The sequence below is a fragment of the Microtus oregoni genome, unplaced genomic scaffold (assembly GCF_018167655.1).
Source record: "Microtus oregoni isolate MIOR12 unplaced genomic scaffold, Mior012 000007F_ref0000211, whole genome shotgun sequence".
NCBI classification, from domain to species: Eukaryota; Metazoa; Chordata; class Mammalia; order Rodentia; family Cricetidae; genus Microtus; species Microtus oregoni.
Genome location: NW_024543066.1, coordinates 19,733,164 through 19,757,814, shown reverse-complemented (window position 1 = coordinate 19,757,814; position 24,651 = coordinate 19,733,164). Strand labels below are relative to the sequence as shown.

General features: G+C 46.4%; 1 protein-coding gene across 2 annotated transcripts in view; it reads left to right on the top strand.

Moving 5' to 3' along the window:
- Positions 1-24,651, top strand: part of Npas2 (neuronal PAS domain protein 2) — a 179,764-nt gene that overhangs the window by 62,463 nt on the left and 92,650 nt on the right. For both annotated transcript variants that reach the window (XM_041655918.1, XM_041655917.1), the window contains exon 2: positions 12,034-12,087. In XM_041655918.1, coding sequence (XP_041511852.1) covers positions 12,056-12,087 — 32 coding nt within the window. In that variant the 5' untranslated portion in view covers positions 12,034-12,055. The remainder of the gene's footprint in view (positions 1-12,033; positions 12,088-24,651) is intronic.

The window sequence follows — 24,651 nt, the reverse complement described above, 5'->3', positions numbered from 1 at the left end:
TTGGACACCCTGATGTTTTAAGCTCAAAACCCCACACGCTGGTGTCCAAACTAGTTTTGGCTTCTTGTTCCCAAGGATATCTTGTTTTCCCTTTGTTCTCTTTGAGTCCAATTAGGATGAAGTTTCCCAGGCCCAAAGGATCTTTTGGAGCGCAGTTACCTGGAGAGAGAAGCAGGGCTGAGCATTACTTGTGGCTCCTTTGGGTTTGTCTTTGGCAGCAGCTCCCAACAAAGGCTGCCAGTGACTCAGCTGCCAGTCTGACTCACAGGCCTCCTCTCCCCACTTACTGATTTCTCTAAGGCAGCCATTGTCCACGCCCAGGCCACACACTGTCACTCATCAGATTCCCTAGTTGACTCAGGACGACCGCAGTGTGGCTTGAAGTCTTCAAAGGAGCCCCCTATAGGGAATCTTCAGGGATGGAGGCATAGGTGCCCAAGGTTACAAGAACTGCATGGACAGTCACAATGGCCCTTTCACCCAGATACCGTGACCATTTCTAGTTTGGAAACTCTTTGATGACCAACGATGTCATTGTAAGTTGACTTAATAACAAATTTTCTAACTTTCTCCATTCATTCCTTCATTGCCTATGTCATCTTTTCCCTGAACAGTGAATCACCAGGCCCTTGGAAAATGGCAACTACAAAAGAACTAAAGTCACAAGAGGCAGATAAAGCCACAGCCTTGGCCCTGTGGATGTTTGTGGCAGAGCCGTTGGTGGTCACGAGAGCTCTGTAGGGTCTGGTCATGGACTTACCCTGAAGTCTCACTCTGTGAAGCCACAGAAAACACTCTTGAGATGTGGCTTCTTGTGGCCAGTGCTGGGTTGGACCAGAGCTGAGATCAAATCTGCCAGCCTGGTTCTTCCCCACTCAGGAAATATGCCTGAACCTGAGAATTCCTTAATTCTAGGGGAATTGGGATTGTGAGAGCAGCTGCTGCCTCTCTGGGTTTTAGTGCCTATTGCCTTTGGAAAAAACTATCCCCCCCTCCACCCGCCTCAGTGAATGAATCACCAGCAAGCTGAAAAGCCATTTCCTGAACAGGAAGAATCACAATGTAGAAGTGACTTCCTAGTTTCCCCAAATGACAAGGGGAGTACATCTACAGTTCATTGGCACCTGTCCCTCAAAACCTTTTTATAATGTAATAAGGAAAAATTACTGCCAATCTCCCATGTACAAGATACAGATACTTGTTGAAGCCAACATGAGACAATATCAAGGGCTGCCTGGACAAACAGAAGGCAAATTCTCTGTTCATAGCCATAAACCCAGCCAGCTGGGGAAGATGTATGTTTGGCCTGTTTTGATTTCGACTTGTTTTTGTTTTCTGTGTTTTGGGGTGTTGTTGTTGTTGTGTCTTATTTCTTCCTTTTAATAAACTAGATTCACCAGATTTTGTCGGTATGCTAGGGATTTTCCAGCTAGCTTGGGACCTGTAATTCAAACCACTTCTGAGCCATTTTGAAAACATCTCCCTTTTATTTTGTGAAAAACATTGGCCTTGTAGCACAATAGACTTGTGGAAGTCATTTCACAGAGGATCCATGATGATACAGAGTGACCCACTGGGCCTATAAAGATAGCACAGAAAGTTCAAAATGACTCTGGTGATAATTTAACACGCATGGCCCTCAGCCTATGTTAATAGATAAGTTTTATTGGAACACAGCCATACACTTTAATGCATATGTGATCAATGCCTGGTTTCACATGGTCGTGAAAGTTGAGCAGTCACACAGACTATAGGGTCTGCTCCTAAACTGTTTACCAGCTACCGACCCCAGCCTTAATAAAATAAAAATAATATGGTTTCAGTGGTTTGTTTTAACAGATTTCTAAAGAACCTCTTTTTTTTTCTTTTGTTTTAGTACATGAGATCATAGGCCTGGGACTTGCACAGAATTACAGATTGATAAGGAGAAGTTTTAGTCACAAAGGTTGAAGGAATCCTTCCTATTCTAGGTCACAGGGGATAAGATATGTTTTGTCTTAAACAAAGTTCATCACCCTACTAGTTAGTTAGGCTCTCAGGAAATTGCAGGTTTATTGCTGGGCAGAGTAGGTTAAGCACAAAGGTCACCTGTGCTTGGGCCACAAGCCTGGCCTATTGCTATTTTAACATCTTTATCTATGAGAAGAAGGACTGTTGTCTTTGTGTGGGCAATCTTTACAGAAAGGTTCTGCTCCCTAGGAATTGTTGACTCTCGGAAGGTGGGAGGGAGGCTTCCTCTACTGCTGAGCTGTTGTCTGTCTCCACCCTGCAGGTCCTTGCGATCACTACTGCAGGAAGTCAGATGAGACGTGCAGAGGAGAGTGTTGAACACAGCTGGGGGTCTATCACACAACACAGAGTGGCACTCTCAAGGGTGAGGGCGCCAAGCTACCAAGGAGGAAAACACTCTAACGGGGTAGCATAGATGATGGCCAGTGTCTCCATGTTAGGCAGACTTTCTGCTGACCCTCAAGAATCTAGAACTAGAAAGCTTTACTGGGTGACTGGCTTGCCAACTTGGATTAACTCTTAAGACAGAGAGGGCAATGGTGTCTGTTCTTTACTAGAAAACCACTGGTTAAATAGTAATCTAATGACCTGCTGGGCACTTCAGACTATTGTGATTTCACCTAGGAACTTAGATTCATTGAGATCCCATTCTATTGATCAGTAAGAGTGTTTCAGTCCATGGTTATTTTTAACTAGTTACCTAATTCACCTGGTTATATCTAACTAGCTACCTAATTCACCTGGTTATGTCTAACTAGCTACCTAATCTGAAGGCTCTATGTCTCCTTCATTTTCCTCATGTCTTGTCTCATTTCTGTTTGGTCTCTTCTGAAGCCCCAACTGTAAGCTGCTAGTCTCCAGGCAAACCCCGGCCCCTGTCTGCCGCACTGTTGACTCACTGTGAGCCCCAAAGGCATACATATGTAGCACCAGGAAATAGCCACACTCTCATTTACCAGTTCCCGTTGATTCAGAGGCAAAGCCCCTACCCACTGGTTAATAACTAAGTGTCTGTGAGAAAGAATGTTCCTGGGTCCTCAGGGCGGAAATGTCACCCGGGTCATATAAATGTTATTTGGAGCCTTGCTGTATGAAAGATATCTTCAGTCACTTCTGCCCATGCTTATTGCATTTCCCCGTGTTCCAGTCCATTCTCCCACTCCTTCCCAACTTCATAGTGGCCAGGGGTGTGTCCCTGCTATCATCAGCATAATCTTTCCCTCCATTCGGCATGCACATGTGTCTGTGTGTATATTACCAACAGTGCATGCATGTACATACACACTTTGACACTGATAGGTAGAAGCAATAATCCTCCTCCCAAAGACACCTGTCCCCTTCAGTACCACGCCCCACTGCTGACCCTTTTTTTTTTTATCTCGGTATCGTTACTGATACCGGAAGTAACAATGACTACAGTTTTAATGACTTGCTTGTGCCAGGGACTATGCTAGGGTTTGGATTTGCTCATCTTACCGACTAAGCACAGAAATGGAGGCCCTGCTGTCATCCCCACTTCACAGATGGAAAACTAGGGCTTCACACATGCGTGAGATCGCATGAGCAGAGGCAGAGCCAGGGTTCCAGCTGGAAAAGTTGCCGCAGCCACGCTCTGCTTTTCCTTCCGATGTAGGGTGGAACCTGCCCCTTTCCGCTGCTCCGAATTAACCATTTTAGGTCCTACATACAGTGGAGCGGATGCTTCTCTCTGAGTCCAGTTATGCCACTTAAAATAATGTCCTTCCCAGACTTCAAAAGAGGACAAACAGCTGATTGACAGGTATTTGGAAGAAGCTCAACTTCACCAATCATTAACTAGAGAAACATCAATCTAGGTAAGACTGTGGTCAGAAGCCAGAAGATGGCAAGTGGCGGTGAAGATGTGGGGGGAAGAAGGCTTTGACCAGCACAGAAAACAGCATGGCTCTTCCTCAAAAAATTAAAACCAGAAGTGCCCTAGTGTCCAGCGACCTTCTTCACTGCTGGGCACATTGTTGAAGTTGTCGGTGTTGTTGAAGTTGTGTCTTTACTTGGATATTTACAGTAGCAGCGTGGGCATCAGACAGTGACTGGGATCTACTCAGAAGTCCTGCCATTAGTGACCACATAGATGGGCATCCCTTGAAGGTTGGTCTCTGCACACAAGAGGGTCACCAGGGGGTGCGACAGACACAAACCCTGGAGTCACACAGACCTAGTGTTTCACGGAAGGACTCTTGAACAGAGGAAGGGAAGAGCCACGTGGCACACAGAGATACACAGTACACAGAGTCATGTGGTACGCAAAGCCATGCAGTATACAGAATCACATGGCACACAGAGCCATGCAGTATACAGAATCACGTGGCACGCAAAGCCATGCAGTATACAGAATCACATGGCACACAGAGCCATGCAGTATACAGAATCACGTGGTGCACAGAGACAGGCAATATACAGAATCACGTGGCACACAGAGCCATGCAGTATACAGAATCACGCGGTGCACAGAGCCAGATGCCCAGCTGCAGCCGGGGCTGCCCCCACAGCTCCAGGGACCACTTGAAGCTGGCAGTGTGTTGGACAGAGTGAGACAGGCTGAGGCACTTGTGCTGGGCCCAGGAAGCAGAACGAGAGAAACTAACCAAGCAGGAACAGAAGAGCACTGAGTATGCTGAGAAGTTTTCTGGAAACTGGCAGGGCTGTGAAGAGACAGAGCATGGAGTTACAGGTGATGGAAGGCAGGAATAAGCTCCAGTGCCATTCTGTGCAGTGGAAAGACGTGATCAACACATCCTGGAAGTTTAAAAACTGCGAGCAGACAGCAAGGCAATGATAAATGGGGCTGTAGCTCAGTGATTGAGTGCTTGTGCAAGGCCCTGGGTTCAATCCCCCGCACTAGGAAGAGAAAGACGGTAATTGCCGGGGATGGAGAGTTAACCCATTTGATCGGTGTACAATGTGGAGGTGTGTGGACACATCGTACTGTGCTCTGTAATACATAGCTTTAAAAATAAAGACTAAAGTACATTACACTTAAAAAGGGAATTCAAGGCAAACAACAAAATGGGAAACTGGCACCACCTGCCTTAACTAACAGACTTGATGACATGTTGTCAGGGTTTCAGTCCTGCCCGGTTCTTGCAATTGTTAAGTCCCAAAGAAATCACACAGAGGTCTACATTAGTTATAAACTGATTGACCCATTAGCTCAGGCTTCTTATTAACTCTTATAACTTATGTTAGCCCATTATTCTTATCTGTGTTAGTCACATGGCTCAGTACCTTTTTCAGTGAGGCAGTCACGTCTTGATTCTTCTGTGGCTGGGCCAGCACTGCAGAGGAAACTTCCTTCTTCCCAGAATTCTCCCATTCTTGTTGCCTACCTCTTATTCCTGTCTGGCTACTGGCCAATCAGCATTTATTTAAAATACAATTAACAGAATATAGAACATTGTCCCGCACCAGTGACAGAGTGGGGAAAAGGCAGAACAGGGGTGTGAGGCAGATGAGAGATGATGCGTGCCGGGCATCAGACTGGGGCCCTGGCTGTGCAGGTACGTCTCCTATCTGGTGTGCGTAGCCTCCTTCTAGAATAGAGAAACAGACTGGCATCTAAGTGGCTCACTGGTGTCATGGAACAATTAGGTAACAAAGGAAAATTAAATTCAGGCTGGCAGAAAGCCAGTCACCCTGAGCAGCAGTGGATGGAGGAACGTGGCTATGTCCGTTGCAGGGCCAGTACTCTGTTCTCCGAGTTCCATCTGTGGGCAGGCCATGCATCCCACCTGGAGATGCCTTCCCAACTCCTACACAGAGGATGGCTGTGGCCAGCTTCCCCCAAACCCTCACCATGGAACTGGAGGGAGACAGGAGCTTTGGTTTACCAAAACCTGGCTGTGGCCGAGAAGTGGTGAAGGAATCCTTGGGCACGGGCTACCATTTCTGTTCCCGAGGGTTCTCTTCAGCGGGTAATTCCTGCATGCACAGCAGTTCTTCCTTTCATTTTAGTCGTGAGGATATAATTGTACCTTGAAATATATTACATAAACGGTGTTACCCTGGATGCTCCACGCTCTCAGGGAGCGATGTTAGCAATTGCAGGAGATGCAGATAGGGGGTCAGACCAGGATAGTCCCTGCCCTCCCCCATCCCTGTCCCTGTCTCTCCTTCATCCTTCGTGATTATATCATGTACTAACTACGGTCTGAAGAGTGGCTGGATGGACGGACTTGTGAAGACAAACTATGCTCACGCCTGGCCAGCTGTTTCTGTGGCGGTTGTGAACCTGGCTTTGTAAACTTAACTCATTAAAAGCTTCAGCTATCCTTGGAGGCTAGAGTCTGTCACTCCTCTGCCCAAAACCTCCAGTGCCTTCCCACTCCACTTGGATAAAAACCCAAAATGTCCCCATCTCCCTGATGGGCCCCCAACTACACTGACTTCATCTCCCCTGCATCAACTCCACCCTCCGTCTTGGCTTCTTAGCCGCCTCATCACAGATCTTAGAAGGAGCAGTAGGGACAGATGTCCTAGTCATGGACCAGACTCTTAGCACATCAGTTTCCCCAATATGAGTCCTAGACTCAACATCACAATAGCGATAAAAATCACAGAAAGTATCTTTATGAAACCTGACAGGCTAATTCTAATTTTTCATGGAAATATACAAATTGAGTGTCTTGGCTGGTCTTTGTGTCAACTTGACATAAGCTAGAGTCATCTGCGAGGAAGGAACCTCAATTGGAAAAATGCCCCCATATAAGATCAGGCTATGCACAAGCCTGTAGGGCATTTTCTTAATTAGTGATTGACGTGGGAGAGCTCAGTCCATTTGTGGGTTGGGCCACCCCTGTGCTGGTGGTCATGGGTGCTATAGGAAAGCAAGTTAACCAACCAATGAGGAGTCGACCAGTAAGCAGCACCCTTCCAGGTCCTCTGTCAGTTCCCGTCTTCTGGTTCCTACCCGGTTTAAGTCCCTGCCTTGGCTTCCTCCAGTGGACTGTGTGACTCAGGATATATAAGACAAATCACTTTGGGCCATGGTGTTTCGTCATGGTACTAACAACCCTACCTAAGTGAGTCTAGACAAGACAATCTTAAGTAAAAATAACATCAGAAGATCTACACCACAGTACTGTTGAGAATTGCTGCTAGCTGGGCATGGTGGTATACATCTGTGAATCAGCAGTGGGAGACTGAGGCAGGATGGTGACAGAGTTGAGGCCAGAGGTTAAGTCCAGCTTGGACTACAGTAATAAAACCCTGTCACAGAGAGAGGGGGAGGGAAGGGGAGAGAAGGGGAGAAGAGATAGAGAAGTGTCTCAGCTGCTCGCTGCTTTTGCAGAGGCCCAAGTCCGCTTCCCAGCGCCCAAATTATGGGGCTCACAACTGCCTGTAACTCCAACCCCAGGAGATCTGAGCCCTCTTCTGGACTCTGTCTGCATCCACACACATGTACACATACACACAGAGACACATACATTTAAAAATAAATATGTAAAGGATATATGTTTAAGAGAAAGAACGAGAGACAGACACTAAGAAAGAGAAAGTCTGTAAACGTGTAGGAAATTTAAAAGGATGTCACTGGAATAAAGACAGGTCGGCGTGGTGTTTCAGAGCGCGGAAAATGCTGTTACTTCAGATGCGGGTCAGCTATGCTCCCTTAAGGAATGCGCAACACGTGCCCAGGTGCTTCTGAGTGCCGGGCGATGAGTCCACTGGTGTCAACGTGAAGACACGGAAATTTTCACACCTGACCTTTTATTCAGATTAGAAACTGCATCTGCTTTAAGTTTATACGTTCTCCAGATCAAAGGGTGTCTGGAAGCTGAAAGAACGCATTGCACATGCTGTGGAAATATAACTGACACACCCATGCTTTATTACATGTGCTACGTGTTATATATGACTCTTAACACTGTGTACATAGCACATGGCAATATACCGTTCCTTATCGGGAAACTAACTTCCCACTTAAAGATGAGCTCACCAGACTCAGCAGGTAAAGGAACTTGTTACCAAATCTGGCGACCTAAGATCCCAAGACCCACAGGGTTGAAGGAGAGAACCAACTCCTGCAAATTGTCCTCTGACCTCCACGTGTGCAATATGGTGCACACATGTGCGTACACACACACACACACGCACACACACACGAAAGGGGGGAATAATAAAATAATAAAAAAATAAGTTAGTCACTACCATAGCCTTATTTTTAAAAATAAGGCCACCCTCCACAGGATAGGTTATAGTGACAGCACAGTGTTGGGGGAGGCCACGTGACCTCTGGGATACTCCTCCCCAAATCCACAGGAGTGAGTGTGCTCTTCGCATGAGCATGGCCATGTCAAGGGCCGCAGGAAGTGGCAACGCCTGCCCTCCTGATCTGAGTGTGAATGTTGATGGTATGTGGAGAAAATGTCCATTGCAGCTTTGGCTGTTGGAGGACTGCTCCTTTACAGAGATCGTTCCGACCCAAAATAGCTACACCTGCCTCCTTGCTTGGCTGCTGATAGTAACCCTCCCTTCCTGTGGTTCTCTTGGGAGACGGGGAGAATGAGGCAATGGGTATTCACTTCTTGGATCCCGTCTTGGTTTGTCTCTCGGTTTATCAAAGGCTGCCTCTCCTGTGTGTCTGTCACTTCCAGGTGTGGGAAACCACTTTTCCTCTAACCCCTTACCTTTACTGTTGCCGACCCCAGTGGTGACCCCATCCCACCTAGTTCCCTATGGCCCACACACCTTTACAAAGTGAACCTTCTTCCTTCAGGTATCCCCACAGTACCCTCTGCCGTCTGTAGAGTCCCGGCTACCCAAGTCTTAGGACTCTGGTTATTTGTAGGGAAGACCTAGGCTTCCCTTCACACTCCACCCTGGTGGTGAATCCCACCAATGGGTGTTTCTCCAACCCCAAGCAGAAATTCCCTTCTCTCCACTGATTTCTCTCCACCGTCTTTCTCAGGTCGTGGGAAAACAGCTGCTCAAAGTTTCCTTGTTGGAAACTCTATATAATTGTGTAAAGCAATTATATTCCTTCATTATTTCTTTGTTGCATGCCTCCACAATTTTTTTTAACTTCTTCCTGAATTCCTGTTAGTCCTTTAAGGAAACCAAGTGTGCATGGAAAGATGGGCCAATAAACAAGATGCGCTATAACTGACGGCGGGCTATCACTCAGCCTTTAAAAGGAAGGAAATACTGTCACATGGTACAGCATGGAGAAGTCTCACAGGCATCAAGACTAAGCAAAAGAAACCATCTTCAGAGGGCAATACTTTAACCCTTTAATATCTAAATTCATGGGCAAATTCACACTAACAGATAGTAAAACAAGAGTCACTAGGGCTGGAGACAGTGGAGGACAGGGATATCGAGTTGTAACTTTGAGGAGGATTAGCGTTCTGCAGAAGGACGCTGGGGGTGGTTGCACAGTAGGGTGAATGAACGCCATGCCACTGAAGTCCATAGTCACGAATGTTACAACACTATGATTCATTATACATACCTCACCAGTATTTATAGTAAGAAAATAATGCGTAGGGAAGACATGGGAGATGGCGGAGGTGACAAAGCAGTGGGGACAAGAATGCCCTCTGGGGAGGTGTTGCTGGGGAGCTGGGATTCTTGCTTCTCAAGAGGAGCAATTTGGCTAACCGGGGGAAGGAATGGTGGCAGAGACATTGGAGGGAGGGGAAGAAAAGGAAATGAGTGCAGGTCACCCCGGCTTTGTGGATCCAAATAGTTATAAATGTAGATAAATAATAGCTATTGGCTTTGAATGCTTGGCTTACGGATGCATCCGTCCCACTCACGCAGTCTGGATCTAGTACCGGACCATTCCATCCCTCCTGCGAGTGTGCTCTGTCCAGGGGCGTTGTAGACACAGCTTACTGGACCCTCACTCCTCCCGTGGACACGTCTTACTGCCACAGCCCTCGGTGGCGGCACAGAACCCAGGCTGAATGCCTCTAAGGTCTTTTCCTCAAAAGCCCTGAGCAGATTCCGTCTGGAAAGCATCAAGGGCGTGCCTGTGCAGGAGAGAGTCCCGATATGGATGTGATGCGAACCTTGGCTGTTAAGTGGAGCTCCTGGTGCGTTTACCCCTAAACCCACCCACCACTGGCCAACAGGGCCATGGAGATGAGCAGCCGCCGTGGCTGCAGAATTGCCTGCCCTTCCTCTGGCTCAGCTATGAAACAACCAAGATCACAAGACGAAACCGCCTCGGGAAAACTTTCATCTGAAACTTCAAAGCTGTAGTGTATTTGCCAGGGCGGGGCCAAGGGTGGAGTTCAGACGTCTGGGGAAGAGCAAAGCATGATGGGGAGGCTGGTTCGTTGTCCCCGCTGGCCCCAGCCTCGCTCAGCCCTTTTGCCCGCTCAGACACTGCCACTGTCTGCTTCTAGTACCCCAGTGGGCTCTTCCTCGTGGGCACTCCGAGACTGTTTCTCCTTGGCTGCTGGCTGTCGGGGGAGCACTGCAGGCAGGCAGGTGGTGCATGATAGAAGAAAGAATCAGGGATATGCTCTGTTGTGGGAAGAAAACCCAGGACCACCCAGGGTAGATAAGGAAACTGCATTTTTGGGGCTCATGGCCCAGAGAGTAGAGGCTCCAAGTGGTAGAATTTGGGATACAAGAGCATTCCAGAATGATTGTATTGTCTTTCATATCCATGAGCTTTAAGGAAGGTCTATATGGGTCACACTTCTTTGGGGCTGAGTCTTCCTGGTCACATGTCTTTGAATGGACAAGTCAAGGGCAGTGTCCTCAGTATATCACAGGCATCACCAGAAGGAGCTTCCTGGGGTCTGGTTTAGGACAGAAACGCTGCTTCATTGAGAAGGGTCTTTAGGACATTTCTCAACACGTGACCAGGATACACCTAGATCTGCTTTTGAAAAAGTAATCATTGTTCGCTTAAAAACAAAAAGACATGGCCCGGTGGTGGTGGTGCATGCCTTTAATCACAGCACTCAGGAGGCAGAGGCAGGCGATCTCTGTTGAGTTCAAGGCCAGCCTGGTCTAGAAGAGCTAGTTCCAGGACAGGAACCAAAAAAAAAAAAAAAAAAAAAAAAAAAAAAAGCTATGGCGAAACCCTGTCTCGAAAATCAAACAAACAAACAAAAAAGACGCATTCCCTGGGGTTACAGTGAACTTTTCTAGAAGCTGCTTAAGCATCTGATAACTTTTAACTCTAATAGCACCAGCCCCTAAGGATCTGTCATTGTGGTCCAATACAAAAATCATAAACACACCTGAAACAGTGTGAGGTCTCTCTCTCTCTCTCTCTCTCTTTCTCTCTCTCTCTCTCTCTCTGTGTGTGTGTGTGTATGTATGTGTGTGTATGTATGTATGTGTGTGTGTATGTGTGTGTGTGTGTGTTATATGTGTGCACACATGTGGGTGGGGGCCTTTGCCCATTGAGCACATAAGGAGGCCAGAAATTTATATATCTTTTCTCTATTGTGTCTCTCATCTCTTTTTTTCTGAGGAGGGTGGAGGATAAGGTCCCTCATTGAAGCTGGAGCTCACTGTTTCAGCTAGACCGGTAGTCCAGTGAGTCCTAGTATCTACCTGCTTGTGCTCCCCAGTGTTGGGGTTTTACACACACACACACACACACACACACTACTATGCTCAGCTCTCACGTGAGTGCCAGAAATCCAAACTCAGGTCCTCAGGCTGATAAGCACTGAGCCACCTTCCAGCGCCATCAGAAAGGTTCACCGCGATTTCACTTTGACCGTGTGATTACTAAGAAGATGACTTTCGGATGACAAGTGGACTGCCCTTTCAGAAGATTAGGCAGGCTCAATGCAATGAATGCTTGTACCGAAACATAACTGTTGGAACTCACGTGAACAAGAACACTTTGGAATCCAGCGGGGAGGGGAGCTGCTGTGGTCAGTAAGTTCAAGAAGCACTAAATTGAAGCCTGTATGTTAGATAAGACCAAAATAGTGACAACCATACAGACCTGTAAGAAAGATCTAGAAACAGACTGCAACCATCAGATTTTCCCCCCATTTTGTTTTGCAGGCAAAACTGCAGAGAAAATCTAATGGATGAAGATGAGAAGGACAGAGCAAAGAGGTAAGTAGGAGGCATGCCCCTGCCTCTCACAGTGCTTGCCTTCATTTGCACTCTATTTAACAAAGCATGACAGGCAGCTGTGAGATGCGTCTCCACACTCTCTCCCTGAAATATTTAAGAGTGGCTCCAAAATTTTGCGACTCACCAGTGAAGTTATCCGTTGTGTGGGACCCTGTTGACGGTGGTCTCCAGAGGCCTCTGGTTACTGCTTTCCTAGGACAGATACTGCTTCGCAAGGCGGGCTAATAGGAGCCACGTCTGCCTGGGCTCAAGCCCTGGTGGTGGTGTTGGGCATTGCCTGACTTTGGGTAGAATAGCATCATTATTACCCCATCCTTACTGTATCCATCCTCAGTTGTTACTGAGTGGGCAGGAACCAAACAGCACTGTACTGAGCACTGTCCTGACATTTCTCCATCTATGAAGTAGGGGCATGGTGCCCCTGGTACCACGGTTGAATGGTCTGGATTTCCTAGCCTGGCAGTTGTTATGTTAAAGCACCCATAACCCTGCATGTGTGTATTCCTTTGTGAGCATTTGTTAAATTCCTGTTGCATTCAAGGTAGCCACGAAGTTGATACTGAAGGTCAAGAATGGTCAAATGCCCTCAGACTTGACACAACCTACCCAAGTGGGCAGCCACCGTGCTAAACTTGGTAAACTGGGAAAGCAAGGGCAAGTAAGTGGCTTCAGTCTCTCCCCAGGGATATACAAGTCAATGAGCAAGGAAAGCTCACTGAAAACTATTAGGATACAAGGGACAGGCCAGCAGTAGAGGGAGTAACATGAAATGCGGGCAGGGTAGCCTCCATGACAGAGCCACACACCAGCCTCCTCCTTTCAATTCCATCCTGTTCCCTTCCACACTGTGCGGGGCAGGTACTCCGTCCTCTGCTCTAGGCCATCTCGTGGGCCCCTAACAGACATACCTACTTCCCTCCATAGAGCTTCATGACTGACTTGCACTGTGGTAGCTCTAGAGCGACTGTCCCCTGAGGAGAAAGCCATGAGAGACACAAGTCTACAGCCATGGCAACGTTGCTCAGTCTGACTCCACAAGACTGTTTTAACCGCCCCTCATAGTTCCAGTAACTAAAGCTCAGGTGGGACCAGTGTGCACGGAACGAGAGGTAGGAAGTGGCAGGCCAGCCGTCTCCTTTGATCTTATTTTCCTTGTTTTTTTTTTGGGGGGGGGGGGGGCGTAGCGGGAACTAAAGGGAGAACCTAAGGCCTTATGCATGCCAGGTTATTTTATCCTTACGTCCACTTTTCCAAGCGCACAGACACCCCTGCACAAACAGTCCAACAATGACACCTGCGAGTCTTGAGCTTCTTCTGAAACAACAGCTCTGGGCCCTTCACTTGGTCCTGGGAGTTCCAGCCTCCTCCAGAAATGCTTTTGAAGTCACAGCCTGCAAGGTCACAAAGTCCATTTGTGTCTTCCCAAACAAGTAAAGGAGTGAACTCGACTGCACAGGCCAAGCACATTCTTGCCTGCTCTCACGGACAGGCTGGCACCTAGCTCTTCCTCTGGAGCGTTTTGCTTTTGGATTCCTGCAGGGTGAGCTAGAGACAGAACAGCCTTTATGATTCCACGCTCCTGTTCTCTCACCTGCAATACAAGACCTAGTTTGTTGTTCTACTCAAGGTATTTTGGGAGCCGGCCACCACACACACCAAGTGACACTTAGGCATGGCTCGCCATGTGTCTGAAAATTCATAGCGCTTTACAATAATATGCTGACAGAATAGCAATATGAGAATTTCTACAGAGATCAGTGGTGGCCAGCACACATGGAGAGTTTCCTGCACATATCCACTGAGTACTGAGCAAAGTACCTTTGTGTGCAATTACCCCACATCATCAATTCAACATCCTTTTGATGTGTATATTGGTTTTATTCTAAACTACGGCTTAGGAAAATCAAGGAAGTGGCAGGTGGGACATTAAATGCGGGCTTTCTTAACCTTAGATTCTGTTCTAATCCCTTTGGACATGCGAGAGACTTTTTTCATTTAAGTACAAATTCCACATCCACCCCCACAGGCCTAGACCCAGATGTTCAATTTAAGTCCTTGAAATCAGTCAGACTCCCTGCGTTCTGCTTTCATTCATTCCCAATCCCATTTGCTCTGGGCTAAGAACATCTCTCCATTTAGTCAGGTACCCATTGCTATAAGAGAATAAAGCGGGGAGGGGTTTCCTTCAGTCAGAGTATTGGTGGTGGAAGGGAAGGGACTCTGGCGAGAAAACTGTGGGAGATGGCATCACCATAGGAGCCAAGAAGTAGAGGGAGAGATTACGGTAAAGGATGAGGAGAAAAAGAGGGAGTGGGAAGGATGAGGATGAGGGAAGGAAAAGAGAGGTGAAAGATCACATCATGAGCATCATCAGATCAGGAATCCAGAGCAGAGAGAGGCCAGGCTCACTGCTTCCCATTGGCTGCACATCTTTGGTCTCTCACCATCTCTTTACACCATCCCTCTGAGGACCGCTTCCTACAATGTCCCTTTCTACAGGGTACCGCTACATGGATATCTACATACAGAAGCTGCTAGCCCTTGCTTCTCTCACCTTCAGACGCACAGAGGGACTCAGAATAACTGTTAACACCCCCAAGCCTTGGCCAAGATGCAGCCCTTCCTAACACTGTGACCGTAGACTGTTCCACACTCTTCAAAACCTCCAGTTTTGCAGACTTTTGTGGCAGCAACACAGGAAGCCATTCCTTTAGCATACCTGGAGACCCTGGAAGGATTTCCTTACATTCACAAGACATTCTTATGATATTAGCAATGTTTATTAGCTGGAGATCATGATCCTCATTGTCTCCCCCCAAAAACTTACTTTATGTGAAGCATGATTCTCAGAGCTTTGCGGGGAAACATAGTGCCTTCAGATGGATGGCTCACATATTCTGGAAAGGATTTGATTCTGCTCTCTTCTGTGAATTTCCATGTCAATCCAGTGGGTATTAATTGAATTCGTCTAACGTGTCCAGGACCATCTACTGCTTTCTTTGGGGAAGGCTTAAATCCAAGAGGTCAAAAGAGAAACACTGTGGCTGAGAGATGTGAGGTCCCAGGTCAATGAAGCTCCCAGTTTGCCATTTTGTATAGGAGTATGTCTCTGTAATTCAAATGAATCACTCTGCATGTATGCATGAGTGTATGTGTGCGTGAGAGAGAATGTGTGTATGCACACGTGAGTGTGTGTGTGTGTGTGTGTGTGTGATACATAGGCATCAATCACACAAAGCTGGCATTGATTCTTTTTGTCTATTTTGGACAGGCCACCAAACTACCCTTAACCTCAGCTTCATCTACAATATAATAGGTGTGACTGAGACAGTCACAGGCATTCAGTGTGTGTAAGCTTTTGGCACTGCTAGGTGTCCACGGTGCTGAAGAGACAGCTAAGGTATACGGGCCCCTTGGTTCGCCTGGGTCGCCCAATCTACAGCTCCTGTTCCATTCTCGTGGAATCCCTGCAAAGTGGGCTATTACTGCCCTACAGTAGAGAAGTTCTGGAACCTGGGATTCCACAGCCCACCCGTGGCCACAGGGATCAACTCTCAATATCCCTGACCTCCTCCCACGCTTATGAGTAGAAGCTTTGCTTTGCTTTGTGCTCAGGAGACAAGGGCAGAAAGTGCTGGCAGTTGCTTTGCTCAGAGAACACAGGTGTCTGCAGGTTGTCTGCCTTGTGGAATTGTGTGCTTGACTCGTTGCTAACGGACACTTGATGCTCAGTTCATCTCTGACCTGGTATTGAAGAAAGTGATGCTCTCCTCTTTCCAGTTGGCTAGGAAGTTGTTTCCATAACCCCAGGTATTTAGCTGAGGTGAGGAGGTGATGGCTTTGCTGTGTTTTGTTCAAGAGAATCAAGAGCGTCAGGCAAGATTAGCCGGCCTTTGGGGTTCTCAGTAGGGATTGCTAGATCTGAAATGTGAACTCTTGTTCATTCTTTGACCCTAATCCTTAGTCTCAGTGTGGTTTGGGCAAAAGGGAGACATTCAAACAGGATGAGAAAGAATTGTGTTCCCACCACTGCACTGAGGGAGCCATGTGTGAGGGAGAGCTCCAGCCACGCCCAGGTGTGTCACTACTTCTCAATTCCCAGGTGGTGGGAAAGGGTGTGGACCGCTGCCTGGGACCATCCATTTGCATTTGTTAACTGAGTCCTACAGTAAGCAAGTGAATGCTATAGAGGAAGGCGGGTAGCATCCTTCCTGCAAAGGGCACATTTGGGGCGGGGGTGGGAGGCGATCATGGAAACCATCATAAAGGGGAAAACAGAGCCTGTGGTCTGTTAAGCAAAGCCGGGGCAGTGAGTGATAGAGGTATGAGCTCTGCCTTCTCAGGCAACTTTTCACACACTGATCTTGTTTCATTTGTATGAATTCTTTGCCTACAAATAATGTAGGTGTGGATGGAAAGGCTCACAGACAAAGGTTGTGGCCAACACAGAAGATGTGGGATCCATGCGTGCTCGCAGAGTGCCACGCCGACAGGCACCACGCCCTGGCTCTGTGCTATTGCTTTTGTTGGATCTTGGATACTCGTTTTCTGCGATTTCCTATCCCAGGCTTTGGACTTGATTTTATGTATATCATCTTTAGCTCCATCACGGGACAGAAATGACAGTAAGCCATTTTCGAGGCTTTCTCTGTGTGCTTAGATGGTGATTAAGGCAGCGGCAGGCATCGCAAGAACAGGGGCGGTAACAGGACATGGGATTCATTTATATTACTCCGTAATTTCCAGATGAGTGATTCTGCTCTCAAAACAAAGGGAAAAGTAGAACTGTGCTTGCAGGCAGAATGCTAATTCTTCCCGTGGCCCAGTAAACAGCAGAATGGAAAAGGGGGCTCCCTCCTCTGGGGCCCTTTAGCTCTTACCTTTCTGGTTTCTGCTCTTTTGACTAAAGAGAACTCTCATCAGAAATCTGTGCCTGGAAGGTTTGGAAACCTGGAGCTGTCTTGGCTCAGGGAAACCCAGAACCTCTCTGGGGCATCCGAGGTAAGGGATAATTTATTTCAAAGCAAGTTCAATGATTTCAGTAAGTAACCAGCCAAGTAATCAAGGACGGCCAGGTGTCCACCTTCTTGGCCAGACCATCCTTCCTTGGAAAAGGCTAGCCATTCCTGTAAGGAGTTTAGTGACAAGCTGCGAAGGGTCAGACTCAAGTTAAAGGATGTGCGTGTTAACTAAAAGTCACTGTGAAATTAGGCCAGCTTCCCATTGGGATGCCGACGTTTTTCTGAAAATGGTGGCTAAGAATAAAGATGTCCTGCACCATCTCAGAAGCAAAGAAATGCCTCAAAACCACTCTGAATTAGTTGCCAAACCTGCAGAGAAGTCATAGCTAGATCCCCAACTTCACCCCAGGTGGCATCAACCCAACCCGTTTTGCCCGGTATGGAACTTTCTGCCCTAAAACCCAAATAACATTTTCTTCTACAAACTACTTCAGGCTATGTGGTGTCCCCCCACCCTGACATCTCTTCTTAGGCCTCCACCTGGAATCCTAGACTGGCCATGTGGGACTGATCTGAAAAACCCTATGGACTCCTCAGCAGAAGTCATAGAAGCGTCTGGAAGTGGGACACTTTTTTAAGTGTCAAAGAAAAAGTGTTCATCTTAAATTCTATTTCCAATGGAACTGTCCTTCAGGGAGGATGCTAAGTGGGGATGATATCTAAGAAAGGGGGGCCATGCTGTCAGGAGACCCCGCTAGGGAAGAATTACTCAAGTAGCACTAACAGGAAGGAAATAATATCAGGCACAGAAACCGGGGAGTTCATGAGGGATAAAGGAAGGCGTAAAGGAAATGGCAGCTAACTGGGGAGAGACGGTAATGTCTGACATATTAAAACTGCATAATCTCCCAGTGTAGTTGGGGCTTAGCATCTGCACACCGAGTACAAAAACACAGAAACGCTGCAAACTGGGAGAGGAAATGAAGAGAAGTACACAGAGTGCATTCTGGAAAGATAAATTTCCATTGTAGAATCCCTAAAGTGTTTACTACACACATTGCAAAGAAATAAAAAGGAATATTAGATGAAATAAAGTAAAATACTAAACAAAATGTTCATCTAATTCAAAAGAAGATAGAAGAGATGAACAGGAACAACCAAAAGGAGTGAGTGAACAAACAGAAAACAGATTGTAGAATGATACATTAAGCCTAAACATAGACACACACAGAGGAGACACACACACACTATTCTGTTAAATACAAATTATCTAACAATGACACAGAGGTTGTCCAATGGGGTTTTTATTTATTTATAACTAGGTGTGTGTGTCTGTGTGTGGGTACATGCACAGAGTGCAGATGCTGGCAGAGGTCAGAGGCGTCAGATCCTCTGGAGCTCGAGTTACAAACATTTGTGAGTTGTCTGAATACACAGGTGCTGGAAAACAAACTTGCTCTCCCAAGAACGGTGCCCTCTCCCAATCACTGACCATCTCCCCAGGGCAATATCTTTTCAATTATAATATGCTTATATAGTCTTTGAGAACACCATACATGTGTACAGTTTTGTTCATAATTACCCCACACCCCAATTCTTCCCTGTATTGACCTCCAAATTCATGTCCTCTTATTATTTTTATAAATCACAGAGGCCATTTCGTGCTGCCTATACATGCATGTGTGTGGTGTGTGTGGGTTCATCTGCTGAAGTATGGGCCAGGCTACCAGAGACCATACCTGTCCTAGTTATGACCAAAAGGCAACCTGGAAATAAGAGGGCTTGTTTGACTTACACTTCCATACCATTCTTCATCAGTGCAGGAAGTCGAGAGAGGAACTCTATCAGGGCAGAATCCTGGAGGCAGGAACTGATGCAGGGTCCACGGAGGGGTGCTGCTCACTGCCTTGCTCCTCGTGGCTTGCTCAGCCTGCTTTCTTATGGAACCCAGGACCACCATCCCAGGCATGGCCCCACCTACAGTGGGCTGGGCCTTCCCTCCGTCATCATCACTAATTAAGAAAATTAGTACTTCTATACAGCCTACAACCCCTTCTTATGGAAATGTTTTCTTAATAGAGCTTCTCTCCTTTGGAATGACTTTAGCTTGTGTTAATTGCCGTAAAACTATCCAGCACGATATCCCTAAAGAAAACCAACTCTTCTTCGCTTGGCAGCCATCAACCATCAACAGCTCCTCATCTAGGGGTGGGGGCTCATGTGCCCCCTCCCGCATCTATACTAGAGTGTTATTATGGCTGGGCTTGGTCTTTGAGTTCCAGAGTTCAGTGGTCCTGCCACATCCGGAAGACACTGTTTCACCCCAGTCCTTCCTGACCTCTGGCTCTTAGAATCTATCTGCCTCCTTCTTCCACAATGTTTGCTGAGCCTTGGGGACGTGGCACAGAAGTCCCATTAATGTCTGATCATTCTCCAGACTTTCATTCTTTGCACTTGGGCCTGTTGTGAATCTTAGTATTAACTACCCGCTGAACAAAGATGCTTCTCTGATGAGAACGGAAAGCTGCACTAATCTATGGGTATAGATATACATGTTAAAAAGACAGTTTGATACAGTGCCCATTTAGCAAAGTAAGAATAGTAGGTTTACCTGTGGAGCCTCAGAGCTCCCCAACCCTGGTTCTGGTCAGATTTTTAGTACCAGGCATGAGTTTCCTCCTGTGGAACAGCCTTAAATCCAATCAGAAATGACACTATTGCACCCATATGCATAGCTTGCCAGGTCAGTTGTAACTGTGGCTCCCAAAGTTGACAGCTGTAAAATTGTTGATGATTTTTCTTTCCTCTGGTACTATGAACTCTAGTCAGCAGGGAGAAAGCTTCCGGGCCAATACCAGCTTGATTTCTCAAATTCTGTAACCAAAGCATGTGTTGTCTTCAGCAACAGGGTCTTACCATCAAGCAGGATTTAAAAAAAAAAAAAAAAAAAGCAGCCTAAATACATGCTGTCACAAGAGACACTTACCAGAAACCTAATCCTGTAAGTAGGTTAAAAGTAAAACAGAAACATATTTGGCGCAAACGGTAATTTAAAGAAAGCCAAAGTGATTACAAAGTATATGTCAGAGTCCAAAATCGTACCAGGAAGACAGAGTGATACTCATGAAGATAAAAGATCAATTCACCAAGAACAGATAACAATTCTAAATGTGTGCACACTGAAAAGCAAGAGTTTCCAAGTCTGTGCAGCACAACCTGAAGAACCAACCAAGAGGAGTCCTCACTGCGCCATCCTCAGTGATAAACTAGCAAGCCGAGACACAGCAAAGATGTCAAAGAGCTAAAACACACTAGCAGCCAACAGAATCTGATTGACATTTATAGAACGCGCCACACAGCAATATCAGAATCCGATTTTCAAGTACCTATTGAACACGTACCAAGATATACCAAATGTTGCTTCATTAAACAAATGTGGAGAAATCCAAATGAACCAAAATTAAATTAGAAACAGAAAAACTTTAGGAAAAAAAAGATCTCTGAAGCTTAGAAATTGAATAACAAACTTCTAAGTAACCCTCGGGTCAGAAAGGATGTCTCCAGGAGGATTAGAGACTGTATTGGCTGGATAAAGCTGAAAGTGTGTTTCAGGTGCTGTGCTCTACGGCGGCTGTAGTGCCTAGATAACTCCGCAGCAGCAGATACTCACATCAGAAAAAGAAAGTTTCCTATGCCACCACCCAGCTCCCACCACAGAAGGAGGGAACTGTAGGATGACTCAGCAGTTGAGATGCGGCTGGGCTGTTGCAGAGTTCAGTTCCCAGCACCCACATCAGGGGACTCACAACTGCTTGTGACTCTAATTCTGGGAGACCTCTTTTGACCTCCCCAGGTACTGCACACACCGGCACAAACTCTTATTCACACACACACACACACACACACACACACACACACATTTTTAAAGGTAGAAAGAAGGGCTGGGGAAATGGCTCCATTACTAAACAGCCTGCTGTACCAACAGGAGGACCTGAGTTCAGAACCCTGGCTCTAGCATCTATGCAAAACCAGGTATCTATAACTCCATCACTGGGGGCCGGGGGCCAAAATAAGCAGCTCCCTACATCTCATGGGCCGGCCAGCCTATCTGAATCGATGAGCTCCAGGTCTAATGGAATGCTCTGTCTCAAAAAAATAAGGTGGAAAGCAACTAAGGAGCCATTTTTGGTCTGTACACACAGATGGAGGGGGTGGGGAATAAAAGGGAGATAAAGAGATGAGAAGAGAAATGGAAGAACAAAATTAATTCATAGAACAAACATAGCAGCCATGGTGGCCCATGTTTTTAATCCGAGCTCTGGGAAGGGAAAGGCAGGCAGATCTCTGTTAGTTCAAGGCCAACCTGGTCATGTAGTGAGTTCCAGGCTTCCCAGGCATATCTAGTGAGTCCTTGTCTTCAACAAGAAGAGTAGCATAAATCAACAAACTTGAAAGCAAAACAAAACAAACAAGCAAGCAAAACATGGAGAAAAGCTGACTAGGCAGAAGGTGATTCTTGAATCAAGCAAATTGACAAACCTAGTTGAGAGAGACCCCCTCAAAAAAGACATGGATTGTCAGTAACAACAAAAGAAGACTACTGCACAGCTCTTTGCCATTAAAAGGGTCATAAGAAAGTTCTATGACCAACTGTGTCCATGCAAATTCAAGAACTCAGATGAGATGGACCAGCTATTTAATAACCACAAGCAGTCAGACTCGCATGGTGTAAAAGAGCCTGAAGAGTTCTCTGATACATGGATTTGAATTTACAAATGGAAACTACAAAAGCCCAGATCCAGATGGTTTAATTGATGAATTCTGAATTCTGCCAAATATTGAAGGAAGAAATACCTCCCTCATTATGTAGTCCTGTGTGGAAAGTAAAAGAAGGGGGAAATACATTCCAGCTGATTTTATGAGGGTGGCATTATCCTCTGAACAAACACGAAAATAAGCTAGGGACCATGTCCCTTGTGAATGCAGATAGAACATTCCCCAAGAAAACACTGGAGTTCGGTATGGTGGTGCACACCTCTAATCCCAACACTTAAGAGGCAGAGGCAATCAGATCTCTGTGAGTTCGAGGCTAGTCTTGTCTTTATAGTGAGTTCCAGGGAAGCTAGGACTACAAAGAGAATCCCTGCCTCAAAAAATAGGAAACATTGGTAATCCAGTTTGTTGGGCACATTACCTGGAATCTCAGCTCTCAGCAGCTGAGAGAGGAGGGTTATGAGTGTGAGACCTACCTGGTCTATGTAGTGAGACCTTGTGTGATCTTCAAACAAAACAAAGCAAATACACAACACTGGTATTTCTCCCCTGCCTGCTTTGTGTGTGGGGGAGGCGCCATGGTAAAGTCACAATCAAGTAGAATTTATCTAAGGAATGCAAGGCTATGTAGCATTTTAAAATCACTGAGTACAATCCACTGCCTAGAAACCCCAAATAATAATGCAAGTGAAAGTGACACAAAAAAAAAGAGCGTAATGAAACTGAACAATTTTTCATGAAATATAAAGCAGTGCTTAACTCAAAATAGACCATAAATTGAAATGGGAAATACATAAAACCCTAAGAGAAAATGTTATGACCTTGGGTCTAACACTAAAAGTATAAGCCAAAGGAAAGGAAGGGGGGGATAGAAGAGAGAGGGAGAGGATGAGGGAGGTGGGGAAGAGAGGAGGGAGTGAGAACAAGACAGGAGGGGAGTAGAGGGGAGGGGAGAAAGAGAGAGGAGAGGAGAGGAGAGGAGAGGAGAGGAGAGGAGAGGAGAGGAGAGGAGAGGAGAGGAGAGGAGAGGAGAAGGGAAATATATGGTTTGGATAAAATGTTGGCAAATCCCATATTTTCCAAATAACTTGTACCCAGAATGTAACTCAGCATCAAGAAATAAGCAATGCAGATAAAAGTCAAACAGGAAAGGGCTGGCAGGGTGGCTCTGGAACCTACCTACAGGAGGCAGGAAGGAACTCACCCTGAAGGGTTGTCCTTTGACCTCCACACACGCATGCGTGCACACATACATACAGCACACAGTAATGAGAAAGCAAATACATGAGCAGTGCTTCCGCAGAGGGAGAGAAACACTGAAGAAGTGGTCCATTTGGGTAAGCGTGCTTAGTTAACTCTGCAAGCACTCTGACCTGAGTTAGGCTCCCCGGACCCCACATCAACACTGAGCATGGCTGCCAGTGCCCTGGAGGGTAGGGGTGAGGCTGGGTGAACTCCCTGGTTCGTCAGCCTAGCCAGAACAGTGGACTTCAGGCTCAGTGAGAGCCCTTGTCTCAAGATGATGAGGCAGAGAAAAATAGAAGACAGCCAGTCCTGCTCTGGCATCTGCATGCGTGTTCGTGTGTGTGTGTGTGTGTGTGTGTGTGTGTGTGTGTGTGTGTGACATCATTTTGCAATATGGAAATGTAAGTAAAGACCCCAATAAAGCAGCACTGTGCATTTCCTAGGAGAGCTGGATGTAAGAACCAACAACACTAAATCCCTGGAGGACAGGGAACCCCTGGCTCATTTGCACATTGCTGATGAGAAGGTAAAATGGCCACTCTGGAGAAAGAGCTGACATTTGCTTAAGAAGATGAATACACATCTTCCCTAAGGTCCAACTCTCCTGCCCTGTATTGTTTACTTCAGAGAGCTGAAACTGTCTTGTAAGCGTTTGTGTCCAGTCTATAATCCATGACTCTCCCTGGACACCACATGAGTGTCCTTCAGTGGGCAGATAAGCCAGCTGTGTTGCTTACTCTTAGAGCAGAAAAGTCCTTGGCAGCAGAGGATCAAGACACGGACACAACTCAGATGACTCTGAAGGGCATCATGCCTGGCAGAAGCCGAGTTCAAAAATGGAAATCACTCAGTGGTCATGACTGCCGGCTACTCTTCCAGAGGACCCACGTTCTGTTCCCAACGCCCACATTAGGCAGCTCACAACTGCCTATAATTCTAGCTCCAGATCTGAGTCTCTCTTCTGGCATCTGAAGCCTGAAGGCATATATACAGAGAATCATACACATACATTTTTAAAAATTTATATTTTAATTTTTGATTAAAATTTATCTATATATCTTCTTCATCTCCATGTCCTCTACCATCCTCCCTCTCAAAACTATGTTCTCCTTTTCTTTAATTATTATTATTACACACACACAATAAACACACAAATACAACCTGCTGGGTCTGTTTACTGTTTCCTGTATTATATGATTTCAGGGATGACTGCTTGGTATTGAAAAACTAACTAGGTAGCTTATCCCTGAGAAAGACCAATTCTCCCCTCTCTCAGCAGTTGTTAAAGACCTGAGGCTCTTTATCCAGTGGTGGGGTCACATCCTTCCCCCATCTACATAGGCATGTCAACTGGTACTCTGATTGCTCAGGTCTTGTTTAGGAGGTTGTGTGTTGAGTTTTATGGGTGTAGCTTCCCTGTCATAGCTAGAAGGCACAGTCTCACAGGAGACTTCCTGGTACTCTGTTGTCTGGGTTTCTGTCCTTCCTGATTCCTGCAATCGTTACATCACAAAGAAATCACACAGAGGTCTACATTAATTATTAACTGATTGGCCCATTAACT